Here is a 20,218-nt window from a genome sequence, read left to right on the forward strand (position 1 = left end):
TAGGCCTACCTTTCTTAATTTCAGAGTCAACCTGTCCATTCGCGAATCGGCACCCAACCCGAATGATCTGACAGTACTGCTGACGAAGCCATTCTGTTTCATCATAGTAATTGACAGACTCTTGTCATCCGTCCTCCAAAACAGAATCATCTTGAAAAAGACACAATAAACAAAAAGGATATAAGTTAGCGGCTATGGTTGGGGCTATGGCTTGATCGCCATGGTAACACGTGTTGAAGCATAGACTGCCATTAGCAACACAATTAGCGCAACAGCCGCAACCGCAACCGCCGATTGCCACCCCACTGCCAAGTAAAATAGACAGGCCTATAGGCAATGTTTACTAAATAAAATTAAGAAAGAAGAGCCAGGTGTTTTGGGGTTAGAAGCCTATATCAGCTTTTTTAAAAGCATCTCACTTCGAGGTGATGTCAAAGTAGCTCTTCTCAAAGTGTGTATTCATATGAGGATATTTCTTCCTGCATGGACATAATTCCTCCTGATTTTAAAGGCAGAGGACACTATTGGTAATTGTGAAAGACTAGCCTTCACAGTTGGTGTATCTCAACATATGCATAAAATAATTAACCTGTGAAAAATTGAGCTCAATCGGTCATCGAAGTTGCGAGATAATAATGAAAGAAAAAATACCCTTGTCAAACGAAGTTGTGTGCGTTTAGATGGTTGATTTCGAGACCTCAAGTTCTAAATCTGAGGTCTCGAAATCAAATTCGTGGAAAATTACTTCTTTCTCGAAAACTATGTCACTTCAGAGGGTGCCGTTTCTCACAATGTTTTATACCATCAACCTATCCCCATTACTCGTCACCAAGAAAGGTTTTATGTTAATAATTATTCTGAGTAATTACCAATAGTGTCCACTGCCTTTAAGGCGGTATCTCAACACGCGACCACCTTTTGCCTTTTTAAATGCCTGGGGGTATTTTATAGCAAAAAAACGAACAAATTACATTACTTCGTCAGTGTTTAATTGTTTTCACAATCTAAAAGCCATCTTGTGGCACAGGTTTGACAATGCGATTCATTGCGGTTCAATACAAAGGTGCACTTTTTGAAGTCGTATAACTCCCGAAGTAATTTTGCGATTAAGTTGGAACCTGGTAGGTTGTTAGATATAGGCAAGTTCTTGTATATTGTGAAATGACGTCATGATGCCGTCATCATATGATTTTTTTTCTTTTTTGCACCTTTAAGTCATTAATTGCTAAATGAACATGGTATAATCTATAATAATAAAAAGGATTGGTCATAACTGCTTTGAATATAAATAAAATTTCAATTCAGTTGAGAAATTTGAAAATGTTACTAACGAAACAGCTATGCATTTTGTGCACAAATGCAATCATCAAAATGCAATCATGTCTAGTTTTTTTTTTTTTTTTTTTTTTTTTTCGCAAACCGACAAAGCTTTCCAATGGAAAACGTTGGAGTTGTTTTGAAATGTCGCGCAGTTATATGTTGGAATTAGGTCGGCGGTCTGATGTTTCGTCGTCAACCATAACAAGAATCATACTACGACAAATGAGTCAGGGGATATGACCAAAGTGTGGTTAAGTGTGTCTGGTCATAAAAGAGATTAAATATCTTTGCTTGTTAGTTATAGGACAAGTTGACAGTCAAATGCCAGTAATACCGACAATACAGTTATATCAATTAGACGATCACGTTAAACGTTAAGCCAACATTGAGCCAACATTGAGCCAACGTTGGACCAATGTTGGACCAATACATTGACATGAATGCAAATTTATGGGCGGGGCTTAAAATTGTGTGAATATTTACTTTGATAATATCACAACAACTGGGGTGAATTTAAGTTATCCAAGGCAAATTTGTGTATTTTTGTGTATAATTCTTTTGTAAGAAAATATGAACATCAAAAGTACAAACAAACATTTGTAATTCAAACATGTTAAATATGAAGTACACAGTTTGAATTAAAAAACAAACCATGACTGGAAAGTCTATGGATCCTGGATCCTGAACATACAATGCAGAAGGATTTATAGGCCTGTACTATCGGTCGTAGTCAGTGTAGAAAGTATTTAGTATTTATGTGGCTGTACACTTTCTCTATGAGTGTTTCAGTGGACCTGTATGGAGAACGTTCAACATCTTGAGGATCATGCTTAGGGCTTTAAACCCCTATAACTCGAGTGAGAACCGATAGTGCACACGAGTTCAAGATGCAGAGAAATCACAGCGTTGAACTTTTGCTAAACGAAAGAGCCACCTATGACGAGGTATGCGACTTGGTAGAGACCACCCTGACCGATGATGTGCAGTGTGTACAGCAGGTGGCCGTTAAGAAATGGATCGTTACCACAAAGACCGCAGAAGGAACAGAGACACTAATGACAACGGAGCTGAAGATCGGGGAAAACACCGTACACACAGCACCTGCCGGCAAGAACTTGCATTACGTAACAGTAATGTACGCACCTTTTGAGATGAAAGACACCAGCGTCGCTGCCGTCATGTCCTCGTACGGAGAGGTTCACGCCATCCGTCGAGGACACTGGCAGCAACATCGGAATTGGGAAAACGGCAACCGGCACCTACGTATGGAGATAGACAGAAAGATACCATCGTACATCACGGTGAACGGGTTTCAACTGGTTGTCAAGTACACAGGACAGAAAGAAACGTGTAGAAAGTGCTCAGAAGAGGGGCACAAGGCCGCCACCTGCCCCAACATCAGGTGTAATTCATGCCAACAATATGGACACATGAGAAAGAACTGCCCGCAGCCATCCGATTGCACAAACTGCAAATCAACTGAACACACGACGCAACTATGCCCGCACACCTACGCTAACCGAGTCAAGAAGTCACCATTACTTTCTGAACAATCTTCAGGGGAAGACGAAGAAGAAAAACAGACACAACCGGAACCGCCACAACCACCGAGACTCAAGAGAAAGAAACGACGTAACGAAAGGGAGAACAAACCTGACGCACCCTCCATAACAAAAGAACCACTACAACCTCAGCCTGGACCTTCAAAACAACAAGAACAGACACAAGCAATGGACAGCACATACAGAGAAACCCGGGAACCAGTGAACTCCGACTCAATCAGCGGAGACGAAACGGACAACCCAGAGGAGAGAAAGAGACTGAAGAAATACTTCAAAAAACACATCCCCGCAGAATCATATCGAGAAGTCTGCACTTGGAGTAACATGGAGATGAAACGACGGATAAGCAGGTTAGGAGTCTGGGATAACAACCAGTTATTCTATGAAATGGGCTGCAAAACCCCATGAACAATGAACTGTTGGTGATGGGATTCGACTGTCGAATTGAGAACTCATAATGGTGAAGGGAATGATTTTGATTAATGTTGTGAACTCACGAACAATGAACTTTTTGGTGAAGGGTTATTGACTACTGTTTTTAGTGCTTTCGATTAATTTTGTTGAATTGAGTTGTTTTCTGATGAATGTTATGTTTACTGTTCGTTTTGTAGAATGTTAGGTTTACCCTAAGTTTCTAAAAAGTTTTCAGTGTTTATGTTTTTATTTACTTTGTACAAAGTTTCTGTAAATTACTGCATAAAATGTATGTATCATGGCCGTATGGCTTTATTCGGACGAATAAACCATTTTAAAAACTGAAAGTATTTAGTTATTGGTATCGTGAATTACATGTAAATATTATAACCGATAAGTAGATATTCACAGACTCTAACTACTTGAATTAATCGTAAAGATCATTCAGTTCATGAACAGAAATATAAACTCAAAGTCAATATTTTTGAATAATGATACGTTGGCTCAACGTTGGGGGCAATGTTTAGCCAACATAAAGATTATTAGTGGGGCCAACGTTGGGCCAACTTTTACATTGGCCCAACGTTATGCCGATGAGCAAAAGTACATTGGGCCAATGTTGACAGCCAATGTTGGTCCAATGAAAGTGTTCCGTAGGCCCAACGTTGGTCCTATGTTGTGATACTATCTGGAGTTATACATTTCGTTCTAAAATGTTGCAAATTAAGGATACGATTTCCGACGCAAGAGTCGTGGTAGAGTTGTTGCTTTACTTACTTTGGGTAAAAACACCAAACATAAAACAGTCGTGTTGGCAAAGATTACGGCGACACTGAGAACGACGTATTCAAAGTTGACGTCATATTTTCCGGATACCAGAGTCGGTAGTGTGATGGCCACAGTCAATGCAACGATGTAAACAGACATTGCGAGATATTTACCTGTCCGAAAAAAAACAAGAACAAGCCGATAAACAAAGTGTGTGGATCCTTAAAAGGATCTGTATATGCTTGGTAATGACTCTGAACATTAATGGTAATAGCAACTTACTTGGTAAGAAGTACAGCAGCGTGTACAGTATAATGCAATTTAAGAAACTTTCATTTCGAAGTGATGTGGTTATGAACACATATATCACTTCCTATCCCCAATATTAACAGTATGAGAATCGTTACTGACGGTAGCATTTCTCAGATTGTGTATTCCAATTGGACTTTGGAACGCTAGGTTGCAGCAGACTTACCAGGTAAATTTCCATTGTTTACGTAGTTCTGAGCATGCGTACATTACCGAGAACAATGGATTTTACCCTGGTAAGTCTGCTGCCACCAAGCGTCCCAAAAGTCTCCCATAGCAGATTAATATTCCTGCGTTTACATAATATTACCGCTCCGGATTTACCGCATTATCTCAAAAACAGGTAAGTTTTATGGTTAAAACTACACATATAGGATTACAACAAACAGGTGGTTCCAATTACTAAACGTATACAAGCCCTTTTAGAAGGTTATCCAGTTCCATTATTTCATAAATTCATATGAAAATAGTTTTATTTCATGAATTCTTGATGAGAAAATAGTTAATAATAAGCAAATTTAATGCACATTTGTTGACTCACTGTCGTTTAATTCAGCCACAGTGATTCGTCTGGTCTCCCACGCCAAGAAGATCCCAAACACCAAAAGAACGCCTTTAGAAACGTACAACGCCACCACAAAGTAGAACTGGTTACTAGACGTGCAGTATTGACGTACGGGGACTAAGAAGATCTCCCTCTCGGGTTGTGATGAATCTTCCTGTGTGCACAAATAGTAAGCGGAAGGTTATGTTGGTGTTATAAGTTCAATATCATAATGTTTTATTTGTGTTGTACAACAAATTCAACAAATTCTTTGGTACAGATATAGTTTTGTTGGTCTTTGGATTAGTTAAGAAGACTGCTGCGTTGCCAGTTTTAAGCCCCTACCCGATTCCGTGGTTTGTTCCTTGATTTCGGATTTTTCTACCATATCTATTCTTTACATGTATTCAATTTCAACATCTTAACTACACAGGTATCTTCAGGCCATACGGGGCAACTCAAGGACCTATATCCCCTTGGGTATCAGTCACTTTGATTCCCCCAGGTCATCGTACTTGGAAGAAACAGTGGAATGATTAATGTACAATGTCTTTAATGTTACCAGCCGTAACTTTCAGGCTCTGGACACAATTGGTAAATAACTCAAAATAGTTGTTATAGCATGAAAACATACTTGGTAACGAACAATGGAGAGCTGGAGTAATGTAGTTTTTTTTTTTGTTTTTTTTTTGAAAGAGGTATTTCTCATAGGCCTTTTATTAGTCATCTGAAAGCACACCATTGTGCAACCGGGGTGTTTTCTATCATTATTCTTCTGCGACTTCAATGACCAATTGAGTCCAAATATTCAAATACTTGCTGTTTTATGCATATTTTGTGACAAAACAAGTGGGAATACTGGTCTTTTACAATTACCAAAGGTGTCCAGTGTCTTTAGACGATTCACCAGATAATGCACTTGGAAATAAAAACACATGTTAAACAGCAAGTTTTCCAAAGTTATTTTTTCTTTTTTCTTTTCTTCTAATTCTTTTAGCAAAAATAATTTGACAAAATAATGATCGAATCTCAGAACATTTGAATAAGTGGAGAAATTGTTCAAATCAACTGTGAAGTTTAAAATAGATGTTCACTTCATACTAGACCTGCAGCATAGTGCATTCTTAGGGGTTTTCAAAATACACGGTTTTCGTTCAAGATTGAAGACGCTTGTTCTTAACAAAATCCTATAAGAGTAGACCCACATCCCTAAAAAAACGGAAAGGAAATTTACCAGTGCAGTTCCTTTTTCTCGTTCTACGACGTTCTCATCCAATGTAATAAGCAATGTGATGAGGATGATGTCTACAATCACTGGTATAAACGCCCACATTATGAGACGAGTATCGGGCAGCTCCTAGTTGGGGTTGCGTACAATCGAGAGAAACAATAGTTTAGATTAATATTTTAAATATTTTAGAATTCTAACAGAATAGGGAATAAAAAAAAAAAACGTGGCATCATCTCTCAATAAAAAAATAAAAAAAAGACAATGCGCAAAAACACAGTAAAATTCCAAAGCATATGTGTAATGCTAAAAGACACAAGTGCCGATGCCGGGACTCGAACCCACCCCTCTGCTTGTCAGAACTACAGAGCGCTTGAGCGATCGGCGAGGACATTATTTTACATTATTTTTGATAATATATACATATAGACGATGTGACCTATTATTACATTCGAACCGCCCTCTGTTGACAAGACACTGTATACGTCATGTTTCGCCGGGCAAAAAGACGCGTAGTCATGGTAAGATTGCATCACTTTCTAGCTGGCTGCCAAAACACAAAGGTTTTGCCCGGCGGTATGCGCGCGAATCATGTTATGGTTTTCTAGTGACGTCAGAGGTCACATCGTCTATACAAATCCAAACGTTGGACCGGCGACCAGCTTAACGAATTCACAAGCAGACTCTTAAAGTGAACGTAAAATCTAATTAATTGGTTTAATCTATAGGCCCTTTCATATGTAAATGTATACGAGAAAACCAAAATATGAAGAACAAAAAATTCAAAAAGTAGTATCGTTTTTTCTTTTGAGATATCGCCGTAAACCCCGAAGCAGTTATGTACACGCCGGAATAATAGTCCACAATTAGAATCTGAGAAAAATTCTGACAGAACGTTTCGCAGATACAAATATAGGGGCATAAAAAAAATGTTTTTTAGCAGTAAAGGTGTTATATGTTTTGCTAAAAGACACAAGTGTCGAGGCCGGGGTTCGAACCCACACTCTGTGCTGATCAGAGTCCAGTGCGCTTAAACGCTCGGTCATGACACGGAAAAATTGTCACAGACAAATTAAATACCAACCACTTTCTTGAGTCGAGTTACAGCCTTTGTGAAGATGCTGTGGATGCGAAACGTCTTCACGAAAAGTCCACCGAAAGCAAGAGAGAAACCGACACTCAGAAGAAACGTCGATACCTGTCGATGAAAAAAAAACATTTAACTATACAAAGGGACAACATAAACTTCATAAACGGTATCCTTTATCAAATAGTGGATACCATTTTTGTATGATTCTTTCCCACTGATTGAAAGACACTGGACACCTATGGTAAATGTCAAAGACATATGCAAAACATAACAAATCTGTGAAATTGTTGACTCAATTTGTCGTCGAGGTTGCGAGATAATAGGGACTTTTCGTTTTCGACGACGGATGGTTCTGCGACGGTAAAGATGACATTTGGCGTCATCTGCGCATGCGTCGGCTTTGAGGACGGTCGTCCCTCAATTTCTACGACAGTACTTGGGATGAATCTTCGTTGTGCTGAAAACGACAACGTTTAGCTGAACAACCGTCGCAGAACCATCCGTCGTCGAAAACGAAAAGTCCCTATGAATGGAAGAAAGACACCCTTGTCGCTTATTCAAGAAAAACTAACATTGGCAACATTGGCTGCAGGAGGAAGATTCAAAAGAAGAAGTTTGTATATACACAGTTTGCCGTATAGATGGAGGAAAGAATCTGGTTTGATACTGTCTAAACCCCTCTAAAGGCACTTGACACCTTTTACAATGGTCAAAGACCAGACCAGAAAATAAGGAAAGAAATTTTGTTTGCAGTGTGTGCTTTTATTAAAAGGTTTTTTAATATTTGGGTGAGAAATTACCTCTCCTTCATGTAAACTACGTTTGATTAAAAAGGGAGCCGTTTCTCACAATGTGTTTTACTATCAACAGCTATCCATTGCTCGTTACCAATTAAAGGCAGTGGACACTATTGGTAATTGTCAAAGACTAGCCTTCGCAGTTGGTGTATCTCAACATATGCATAAAATAACAAACCTGTGAAAATTTGAGCTCAATCGGTCATCGAACTTGCGAGATAATAATGAAAGAAAAAACACCCTTGTCACACGAAGTTGTGTGCGTTTAGATGGTTGATTTCAAGACGTCAAGTTCTAAGTCTGAGGTCTCGAAATCAAATTCGTGGAAAATTACTTCTTTCACGAAAACAATTGCGCTTCAGAGGGAGCCAATTCTCACAATGTTTTATACCATCAACCTCTCCCCATTACTCGTTAACAAGTAAGGTTTTATGCTAATAATTATTTTGAGTAATTACCAATAGTGTTCACTGCCTTTAATATCTCATCAAACTGTTACTTACATGGCAAAGGACGAGTATTGTTCTCTCCCCATACAACGAAGAATCGATACTGTTCATGACAACGAAGCTGTATAGGAGAAGCCCGCCCACTGCCGTTAGATTGTTGATCTGTGGACTGGAAATCTTGATTGCCCTACAGAGACGAGACAAACACAAAACGGACACAACAGACGTTACAATAGACCTTATGCATTGACGTCATCCAGCCGCCATCTTAGAGGAAAAACGGTGACGAAACAATCGAGACGCACAGATGTGTACGCGCGGCGCACAGTATAGACTGTGCAAGTCTCGCGCGCACCGGAGCGAGAAAACACGACAACTGAAGAACTTAATTTTTTTATGAATCAAATCTTTGCTTTAATTTTTTCTTAATGCCGAATCTGAACAACAAAAATACCCATTAGAGCTTGTTTTAATTAGTTTTAGCTTTTTAAACAAATACACAATTATCGGTTAAAGTCTATGTATAGACAAAAGTAAAACTCTGGGACAAGGATGTTTGTTTGATCTTAAATGTTTTGAAACCATTGATCTCCATTATACTGACAGTATAATGGAGATCAATGTTTGAAACCCCTTTTGTAAATCTACGCCCGAATGCGAAACTACTGAAAGCTGGTTTATACGCGGACGCACGATGGTCGCAAGGGCGTTAGATGAACGCGTGACGCAGTTTAAAGAGGAAGCCGACGCCTAAGCGACCAATGAAAAGGCTTTCCACCCCGCGCAGCCAAAACAAGCGTCTGCGTAAGTTTCGTGATCGGAGATGGGCACAAATTCTTAATTTTTTACAAGTAACCTGACCTGAGGTCAAGTTTAAATATCGGTTTTTCTTCGTTATTATGTTGACTGTATTTTTAATTGTATATATGTTGTTAATTAGAATTACATTTTTAACAACATATGTCATTTTTATGGTCATAAACTGTATTAAACTAAAGTAATGGACGAAACAAAATCTCCCCAACGTAAAACTCCATAAGGTTGGGACCACAATGGTCCCGGAAGTTCAAATCCGCGCGAGACTTGCACAGTCTAATAGACTGTGAACAACCTCCTTTTGACCTCTAGGTGAGGGCGCCCTACTGAAATGACGTCATATGCATGAGGTCTATTCAAAAGAAGCGATTGTTGGTCTTTAAAATGTACCCTGTTTGTATCCTCCCCTCCCCACCCTGCCTTATACTTTATATGAAGTTCAACCCTTGCTTTTTCTGTGGGCTTTCTGCTAAACTTCTTTTTGTGATCAGCTGTATGAATTCGGTTACTGGTGTTTGTTACATGACAACTCCGCTGTTAAGGGGTGTGTTCCAAGTTGGAATAAAAAACAAATGAATGAATGAATGAATGAATGAATGTATATAAAATAACAGTTATGCTAATTTTACGGTAAAAGGCCAGACAATAGTCTTATCTAAACTGTTCTTTTCTTCCGTTTTTTGTTTCACAAACCGCTCAATTTTAAAACTTACTTTCTGTTCCTGTACCGTATATTGATGAAAATGAACACAAGGGCTATGGACACGCCAACCATATCTAACACGATGACTGTAATGCGCAGACTCAAAGACTTGACGATGATTTGTTCCTTGATCGTCACCCCGTCGACGGGGATGTTCTCTCCTGCCAATCAGAACAAACGAGGTATTGAATTAATCAGAATTAATTATTCATGTTGGCTGACTCTGATTGGCTATTGATCGTCAAATTTACTGTAAGTTGGATCTTCAAACACCAAGTGTATTTGAATATTTAACCGGTAAACAGTAAAATTTAATAAACTAATGTAATTGTAAACGTGGCGTATCGTGGTTGAGCGATCTAGATTACCGGGGCGCAAATAATATTTTATGCACATTAGAATTCTCACTGTCGTAGTGCTTTTCAATGGGTAATTTTGTTCTTCTAAATCGATCCAAAAGAGGGAATCCTTAAAAAAAAAGGGGGGGTGGACATTTTTGAGGATGGCAGTTCTAATGTGCAGAATGAATAGCCATAAGTTCTTATGTTATTTGGGTTCGAAACTTGCTCATGGCACTTGTGCCCTTAAAGGAACATGTTGCCTTGGATCGGACGAGTTGGTCTAAGAAAAGCGTTTGAAACCGTTTGTTATGAAATGTATATGGTGAGAAAGATGTTTTAAAAGTAGAATATAATGATCCACACAAGTATCACTCAAAATTGCACGGTTTTCCTTTTACGTCGCAAACTAACACGGTCGGACATTTATGGGAGTCAAATTTTTGACTCCCATAAATGGCCGACCGTGTTTGTCGACGAGTTAATACGAAAACCACGCAATTTCGAGGCATATTTGTGTAGATCATTGTATTCTACTTTTACAATATCTTTCTAACCATATCAATTTTATAACAAACGGTTACAGGACGCTTTTCAAAGACCATGTCGACCGATCCAAGGCAACGTGTTCCTTTAATAGAGCAAGGCCCATTATATTGATTCGTCAAAAGTTAGGATAATGTAGTGCATTCTGCTCTATCAGTCAGGCTCGTAGGGAATGATATCCGTGACTTATCCTAACGGACTGTGAAGGGGGTTAAACCCGTTCGTGAAAAAATAGCCGGTTATATTTTTTAGCTTACCCATTGGTAAAAAACAAAATGCATTCTACATCGTTGATTCAACATTGTTGTTCGATGCTGTATACTTGTCCATAATATAATAGCCCATGTTAAAACGTTACCCATCCCTAAACCTTTTACATTGTATGGTACATCTTACTCATTTTCTCAAAAAATAATCCAAGCTAATATAATTAAATGGACGTTTTTCATCGTGACCATCTTTACAAGTACATGTATACCATGTAAAGTGATTTGCGAATTTGTGATTTTTTTTTCTTTCTCTCTCTCTCAACCAATGTTGTTCACTCCGGTTAAAAACCATGAGCCAGCAATACATGAATCGTTGCCATAGTTTTTAATTCTTTAATAAACTCGACAAGGCCACGTCACACTATGCAATAATTACAAGCAACTAGGTCTCAGAAAATGTCCCCTTCAGAAAGTAATTCGCATTACAAATTTTAACATAATATACAATATAAGCTAGTGAACCGCTTCGATGAAAAAAAAATATCTTTTTGTGAAACCAAAGTGCTCCTTTTGCTTGCTTTGTAGTACACTTATAGTCGCCTGTAAAAAAAATGGTCTCGTGCGACGAGGCCTACATTCACTGTCAATGTAATTAACAAACCGTGCCAGATGAAGTTATTGTTGCAGATGCGTTCAAAGCTTGTCTCCACGTCCGCGGAGACGAACAATAGCACGTGTTTCATCAGATCATCTAGAAAGGCGCGGGAATAAACAAAAGAAAAAAGCAAATATAATTTCCCCGCCTTAATATTTACACTCCATGTAAGGTATACAGGGGAGAGGTGATAATGGACAAATAAAACGTGACAAAAGCAAGTGACAATAAGATTCTTGTAATGATGCATGATAATAAAATATGATTACTGCTGCTGAGTGCATTTACGACCAGATAAAAAGAAAGGAATACGCCGCAGTGGACGAGTTTGTAAAGTCCATTAGACGTTAAAACGAGAGCATGCACGAGGTAGTAAAACATAATGGGGTAATGTATAAGACTGTATGCATCAGTATTGTCTGATATTTAAAATCACTGGACGCGTTTTGGTAATAATTATTGCCAAAGACTAATCACACAGGGATGAGAAATCTTAGACTTTTAGACGAATTCAATTTTTTGAAGGGTTCTAGTCCCGCTTTATTAAATTATTCTTTCTTAACCCCCATTCATTTAAAGACCCTGGAAACTATTGGAAATTGTCAAAGACAAGTCTTCTCACTTGGTGTATTCAAACAATATGCATAAATAACTTATGTGAAATTTGAACTCAATTGGTCATCGAAGTTGCAAGAGAATAATGAAAGAAAAACATAGTTTCACAAAAATGTGTGTGCTTTCAGCTGCATTGAAATGCTTCGGGCCTGAAGTATTTTATAGTTTAACAATTATTTTGAGTAATTACCGATAGTGTCCAGTGCCAGTCTTACAATGATGAAATGCCAGTCTTACAATGATGTATCGGATCTCTCACAACCAGCTACCATCCATAAATCCACTCAACTTTCTGTCTCTTGTTCCCCCCGGTATATCAACACGCAGTTACCATCCACTGAAATATAATCTCTTTTCTCCCCGCACCAACATCTACAAAAACTCTTTTTTCCCAAGAATTACCCCGGCATAGAACATTCTTCCAGTGCCTGTTGTCACTGCCCCGCTCTCCCAGTTCAAATTCACTCTTAATCTACCCTAGTTGCTTCATCGGTCAAACGCGTGCGTAATCTTGGCGTGATATCCCATCATGGGACTTTGCCGAGTAGCGAAGTAGAAGTAGAAGTGCCCTTATGTTAAGTGTGGTGCTAGGCGATGCAAAAGCAGATCTCTGTTATTTTTAAGAGTTTGCTGTTTAGTTGCTTTGCTTAGTCAGGATAGGGGTAGGTCTATATCTGATGGATGACAATTAAATTAATCATCTTGGACTAGATTTTAGTCCCAAGCTTAAAGGGAGTGGTTTTTAACTTCAATGTTGGTTTAAGTTGAAGAGAAGGCCCAACAAACTGCATTTTTCTCGAGACATGTTATATGTTTTTATTATTACATGAAGCTTTTGTTGGCGACATTGTACAGAAGATAACAATGGTATGATTGCATGTTTTTCCTTAGCATGAGTTTTTACGCCATTTTAAGCAAAACGAGAAATGTAACCTTGTCAACAAGCAGGTTTATTTAGCTATTTCCTAATGGTAAGCGGCTTTGGAGTTTGACAGTGTTTGCGGTTCAAGCGTGACACAAGGATCAACCAACTGGAATTTTCAAGGGAAATGTAGGTTTAAGCACAAAGCCGATTTGTGTTACTGTATACTGTGTAAAATATTGTACTCTGTGTATCAAAAGGTGGACTTTAAAACTCAATAGCTCACATCATTCTATGCTCACTAACGACAACCTATCGAACTCAGTCCCTCAAAGTGCAGCAAACAAGAACAGAGTCTACTTTTGCGACGGAAAGAGAGAGAGGGGGCGGGGAAGGGGGTGTTGTCTTTGATTTTAGCAAGAACAGCTTGCCCTATGACGTCATAAAGAGTACACCGCCTGTGTATGAAATGAATCAAAATGCGCCATCTCATCCGCAAAGTGTATCAAGCAATGATTTTGGCGCCACTCTGTCGTCCCTCATGCGCGGTTTTATTGGATTTTCTAGTGGTGAACAAATAATGTGAATTTGATTTCCCATGTGATGTACGTTGTAAAAAACATGCGTGTCTCCCTGCGCTGTGTGTTTATTAACACTCGCAGAAAAAAAAGTCACGGGTGGACTGGTGGGCGGGAAAATACCTTCGGTGGTGTTCTGGAGTTGTTTGACCACGACACGTAGAGATTCACTGGTCCTCGTTGCGTTTTCGTCCACCGATACTTGACTCTGCCGTTGGAAAGACACATTATTTGAAACTTAGCGTAATACAAGAAGCAGATGGTTATACACTTATAGTGACCTATTTATAAGAAAATTAGGGCATCAAAGTAATGTTAAAGGGGTTGTGTCGTCATTGTTAAGCAGGCCTGTGTGTGTCAGTACACGAAATCATGATGATACAGCCCCTTTGAAGTATCTTTGGATCAAGTGGAAGCGGGTCGAGTTGCTCGATACAATCAAAGAATGATAAGAGGCAAATGCAGAACTTTCAATGTGTTCATCCGTCTATCAATGTACCGTCTATGGGGGACTTTTGGAACGCTGGGTGGCAGCAGACTTACTTGGTACATCCATTGTTTTCTGTAGCGTGTGCATTCTCAGAATTACTTAACCAATGGAAATTTACCTAGTAAGTCTGCTGCCACCTAGCGTTCAAGAGTCTCCACTTGACTGATAACAAAGTCGTAGCCACACTGTCTGCTTAAAAGGCGTGGTTTATAAAGAAGGTAGACTATAAGGAGTAAGTTTAGGCCTTAGCATGGGACTAACATGAGTTATATTGGCCTAGGCATAAGTGTAACTCACCGTAGCCCCGTAGAAGTGCACATTGCGTACGCTTTGCATGATCACCTCACGCATCGCAGTGTCGCCGTATTGGAAGTCCTGCAGACAGCGTGGCGGTTCCATCTTGGCGAGGTGTTCTACGGATGCATTGAGTGCCATGGCCATGACCATCATGCTATCGTACGATTGAGACAGGACATCGCGGGCACTATAGTCTGACGTGACTAACAGTGACTCTATGTACGCTTTCTGATCTGGATATGGTTTCTGCATTAAAGAACAAACAGAACATTGGAGCATACTCCTGAAAACGATCTGTGCCCAATTTTATAAAGCTGCTATTAGTAGAAAATGTTGCTTAGCAAAGAATAAGTTGGGCACCAGTTGCAAAAATGTAAACTTTATGGAATTTTGGTTGGTATCCATTTAAGCAAGATTCGTCTGTGCTTAGCAATTTTTAGTGCTTTATAGGCTTTGTGAAATTTGGCCCAGAGCATAGTGAACAAAACGTTAACCACCGTTACCCACCGGTTCTATTCAGAACCAACATTTCTCAACAGAGATATTAATATGGTGTTACCGCAAACCTCTCGTCTACTTCCACCCATGCAAAGTTTCAAATCCTATAAACAAAACCTTCAATGTTTTAATGGTGACACACAACTTCAAAACCATGTAGGGTGACCAAATTCAAACTTTCAATTAAAAAAAATAAATTTCTCGTGATTTTTTGCTTGGTTTCCATACAAATTGAACACTATTTTGTGTGTAACATTGTTACAAACTGTGATTGTCTGCTTTTGCTTTGCATTTATGGCTTCACATACTTTTCAAAACTTGGTTGGCAAAGACTCGGGCTGTTACGTTGCAATAAAAAAAATATCTTTTTCAAATATAGGATTCGAACTTGCTCCAGCTACCAAACAATCTTGGTGGTCTAGCTGTTAAGACACTGTTCTATAGTTACAAAGGTCGTGAGTTCGAATCCCACCCGCGAGTAAAAAATATGCCTCGAGAAGGTCTGTTTCTGAGTATACAGTGCAAACACAAATCGGTGTAAGGGCAAAACTAACATCAAAAGGTACGTCAATTTTTTCTTACTATTCCTCCGAAGTCGATCCTATCTACGTCAGCAGCTTGGTAGAACCCATGGAGTGCAAGGTGGTATTGCAAAACCTTTTCCAGTTGTTCTGGTGTGCACGTGGAGTTATTGGAGGAGTCATAGCGCCACCAAGCGTCATTGATCCAACCATTCAGAATCCAGATTATTTGAGGGCCGTAAGCTTTCAGGCGATATACCTTTTAGTGAGATTAAAAAAGATGTAGTAAGTGCAATTCTTATAGCAGCGTTTGATTAGGCCAAACTTATATAGCGTTTGGTAGAGCACTGGTGTTCTTGTGTGCTCGATCCTGTTTTCCGGTTTAGCCGCAGTGAAGCAGCTAATCTGACCAAATCGGATACGTTTTAGGTTCGGTAAGGCTTGGCTTTAAGTAGCTTGCTCAAGGCAGTCGCATTACTCACTCCGAAAAGACGCCGCTGTAAACTCACCCGTATTCACACAGCGTCACAGTCACAGCGCACGACCCAATTCCGTATACACTGTCACATCGCTCAACGCCCACCGTATGACTACTGTGCACAAGTCATCCGCACTCGTACCACTTATCCGCATGCGGAGGCCGTAGGCATGCGGATAGCGTACAAGGGGTGTGGTGTCGTGTCGTGTCGTGCGATGTGGTTACTCACACACATTTTACGCACAGTGTATAAAGGTGGGTTTTTGCAGCGGCGTGTTTTTTGTTTTGTTTTTCGGAGTGAAAAATTCGACTGCCTTGAGCAAGGCTATAAGATGAACATTGAAGCAGACCAATACGTGTGCTGCGTACATTCATGTTACGGCTATGTATATTCACGTAATATAAACCAATTTAGAACCCTTCCGCACAGAGTCTCATAAGAACTTAGTCATGAAACTTGATAATGCAAAAAAAAACGAACTACATCATCTACCCACATTTTACTGTGTTGTCTTCATTTGAGCCAGGAAGAAAATTCCTTAAAAACACCTCAGAAAAAAAATGACACCAATCCCAAATATTAATGCCTAAACATTGAAGAAAAGGATTGAATGTGCTGGGTATATACTGTCATACTGCGGCTATTGAGTCCATTTAAGAATTAAAAAAACAGACTTAGAATCCTTCCTCACTTCGGTCAAAGAGTCTCACGAGAACAGTCAAGAAACTTATACACAATAAAGTAAATGTTATAATCCGACACAGTTTACTTTGGCGTCCTCATTTTAGCCAGGAAGACGGTCCATAAAAAAATTCACAAAAAATGGGCCTTAAAAAAGTGACACCCATCCATCCCAAAAACAGCTCACACAATTCCGATAGCTCATAAATCTGACGAGACAGGCATGAGGTATTTAAGCTACTCGCCATACATACGCTGGGAAAGCATGCATGTGGAAAACATGATGAAATTCTGCATGAACCTCACTTTATGGTCAGCCTTTAGAATAGAAAATGTTTTATTGTCACTTGTAAAAAACAAATATTTGTACAGTGAAATTCGTTTTGGTTTTGCGTGTCTAAAAATATGTTGTATATAAAAATTACACCCGGAAAGGTAAACTAAGGGGGTAGCACTTTATTGTGCATACAAGATTATTATTTTTTTTTTCTGTTATATTATGCATTTACATGTTTGAACACCTTAAGCTTTCCCGAGTCGCTATCAGTTCGGCTTCAGATGATATGGGCGGCAAAACAGTCGGACTGAATTGCGAAAGGAGTAGGCCTACACACGAATGTCGTAAAAGTTAACGCATTTTGCATTTACGTAATGTTCAGTTTACTAAAGTATTGTACTTTAACATTTCAAATATGAGTCCTTCTTTATGGTTATACCAAAGAGTCTCAACAGCTGCTGGTATCTCTAAACATTCTCATGATCGGCTAATAGTTTGAACCAACTTAATGACAGTAAAATTAGTTTGATATCTCGATATTGAACAGGTTTGTACAGTGAATGTCCGCCTTGTAGAAAAGTTTCTTTATTTGATATAAAAGCAACATTAATATTCGCTGTAGAAACCTATGTGAATGTTCAATATCCAATATCAAACCAACTTGACTGTCATGATGGGACGTAAAGCCGTTGGTCCCATGTGGTGTGCATTAACGCACGTAAAAGAACCTAGTGCATTTATCGAAATGAGAAGGGGTTCGCCCGGTGTTCCAAGTTTGATTTGCAGCATATTTCGCTATTATGTGTAAAAGGAGTAGGTTTCGTGATTCGAACGTAGTCCAATCTTGTATAGTAGGAAATACTGTATGTTACAGCGCCATGAGCGTCATTGGTTATCGTAACATCCTTGAAAAAAGTCAAGGTTTTGAGAAGTTTCCACATAAAACGAGACCGCATGATTTTTAATTGGCTTAGTTCAGGTCTGCCATTATGGTGTGTTTGTTGAACAGCAGAGCGGAATGCATTTACTTTCATTTGCAAAACATTGATGAATGCTTTCTTCTTTCAATAAAACCGGGCGGCCCTTCCGTGGTAAAAGAGCCTCACTCGAAAATAATGTTTTCTTAAGATCATTTCTGGTTAAACTGAGAAGATGTATTTCATTCCAAAGATTCAAATTCATACTTTGTCGGCCTCTTTTTACACTTTCATCCCGTTTTCTGATACTTGTTTTTCTTGAACTTTCTTCTTCTTTTTTTCGAGTAAGGCTATTGTGCCATTGAAGGGCGGCGGTATCTTCAAAGCCCCACCTAATAGATTTCTGTTTGTTTCTGTTAATGTAAAAAGATTAATTGATGCAGCCTTCGACTTCTCTTTATTTGTTAACTCTTATCGTTCCATTTATTTCCGATTAGATCATACATTAAAGCGGAGTGCCTAAACGCTAAACCACTCAGAGAGGGCAAAAAGATATTATTTCAGAGAAAAGCTCCGCTGATAATATCTTGGTCCGACTTATCGAGAAATCCGGTGTTGAAGGTCCATGGAATTCTGAGCTTTTACCGAGTGCTGGATTATTTTCTTTTTTTCAACTTATGATTTTTCGGAAGAGGAGTTCATTCTCTTGAGAAATTGTCTTGTGTTGCGCACGTTATAGTCAGTGAGCTTTCAAATTGGAACTATAAATAAAGGTTTTGGTTTGAAAGTTTTTCGTATTTTTTCTTGTTTGTGCCGTTATTTATTATTTATATTGGAGTTTTTTTCTTGGTGATTTTTTGGTTGTCTTTTCACGTAAACAAAGGCAACTCTGCTCAAATGATTAGAATCTACAGCAAGGCAGCTTTTTGGTGCAATGTATTTCAGTCACGTTTTCAGCAGATGCTTCCACGATTATAAAATGATATGTTTTGAATGTTGTATATAAATTTGCTTTAAGTCTAAGTGTGGTGCTTACATGTCCATGTATTGATTGATTGTTTGCTTGCTTGCTTGCTTGCTTGCTTGCTTGCCTGCTTGCCTGCTTGCCTGCTTGCCTGCTTGCCTGCTTGCCTGCTTGCCTGCTTGCCTGCTTGCCTGCTTGCCTGCTTGCCTGCTTGCCTGCTTGCCTGCTTGCCTGCTTGCCTGCTTGCCTGCTTGCCTGCTTGCCTGCTTGCCTGCTTGCCTGCTTGCCTGCTTGCCTGCTTGCCTGCTTGCCTGCTTGCCTGCTTGCCTGCTTGCCTGCTTGCCTGCTTGCCTGCTTGCCTGCTTGCCTGCTTGCCTGCTTGCCTGCTTGCCTGCTTGCCGTCCGTCCGTCCGTCCGTCCGTCCGTCCGTCCGTCCGTCCGTCCGTCCGTCCGTCCGGCCGGCATTGGACACTATTGGTTATTACTCAAATAAACTTATTAGCATAAAACCTTACCTGGTAACAAGCAATGGGGAGAGGTTGATAGTATAAAGTGACGTGGTTTTCGAGAAAGAAGTATGTTTCCACGAATTTGATTTCGAGACCAAATCACGCGTCTAAAAGCACACAACTTCTTGTAACAAGGGTGTTTTTTTTTTTTTCTTCCATTATTATCTCGCAACTTCGATGACCAATTGAGGTCAAATTTTCACCCGTTTATTATTATGTACATAAATGTTGAGATACACCAAGTGGGAGACTGGTCTTTAACAAAATACCAAAAGTGTACAGTGTCCTTAAGAGGATTTGGCGGGTGCATTTTGTTCAATTTTTTCATGTCAAGAAAGAAGGCATTGCCTGGCTGTATTATTTTTTTATTTATTTTTTATTACAATTTATAATTTGTACCAATGACAGTTTACACACCGATTTTGCACACAAAGGGTGTTGCGTTCTTGCTGTCCCTCCTGAACACATCCCTGTTAATTGACACCCCTCTGTGGTGTGTGGTATGGTCCAGCTTAGGATATCATGGCAAGTGTGATGATCAGTGTGTACAACGATATGTGGGGATTTGGGGGCTAATATGGGTCATTTAGAATAGTCAATGATACAAGATTTAAATTTATTTTCGAAATTGTTTTGACCCATCCATTCAGCCCCACATTTCGGGTTTTTAAATAATATAGAATGTCTTAATGTCTTAGCTCATGTCCTCAAGAAAAAAAGCTCATGTACTCAAGTGTTTCAAACCATCAGAGTCCCTCAGTCGAAACGCACTCCAGTGTATT

The 20,218-nt window shown here is 39.3% G+C and overlaps 1 protein-coding gene across 1 annotated transcript in view; it reads right to left on the reverse strand.

Annotated features, from left to right (window-relative positions):
* The window catches only part of LOC139937716 (gamma-aminobutyric acid type B receptor subunit 2-like), a 42,554-nt gene that overhangs the window by 763 nt on the left and 21,573 nt on the right, over positions 1 to 20,218 (reverse strand). The window contains exons 6-16 of the mRNA XM_071933000.1: positions 15,671 to 15,868; positions 14,591 to 14,836; positions 13,927 to 14,011; positions 11,755 to 11,844; positions 10,011 to 10,161; positions 8,536 to 8,668; positions 7,230 to 7,343; positions 6,152 to 6,274; positions 4,915 to 5,092; positions 4,074 to 4,237; positions 10 to 150 (exon numbers count right to left, since the gene is read on the reverse strand). Coding sequence (XP_071789101.1) covers positions 10 to 150; positions 4,074 to 4,237; positions 4,915 to 5,092; positions 6,152 to 6,274; positions 7,230 to 7,343; positions 8,536 to 8,668; positions 10,011 to 10,161; positions 11,755 to 11,844; positions 13,927 to 14,011; positions 14,591 to 14,836; positions 15,671 to 15,868 — 1,623 coding nt within the window. The remainder of the gene's footprint in view (positions 1 to 9; positions 151 to 4,073; positions 4,238 to 4,914; positions 5,093 to 6,151; positions 6,275 to 7,229; positions 7,344 to 8,535; positions 8,669 to 10,010; positions 10,162 to 11,754; positions 11,845 to 13,926; positions 14,012 to 14,590; positions 14,837 to 15,670; positions 15,869 to 20,218) is intronic.

This window comes from Asterias amurensis, chromosome 5, assembly GCF_032118995.1.
Source record: "Asterias amurensis chromosome 5, ASM3211899v1".
NCBI classification, from domain to species: Eukaryota; Metazoa; Echinodermata; class Asteroidea; order Forcipulatida; family Asteriidae; genus Asterias; species Asterias amurensis.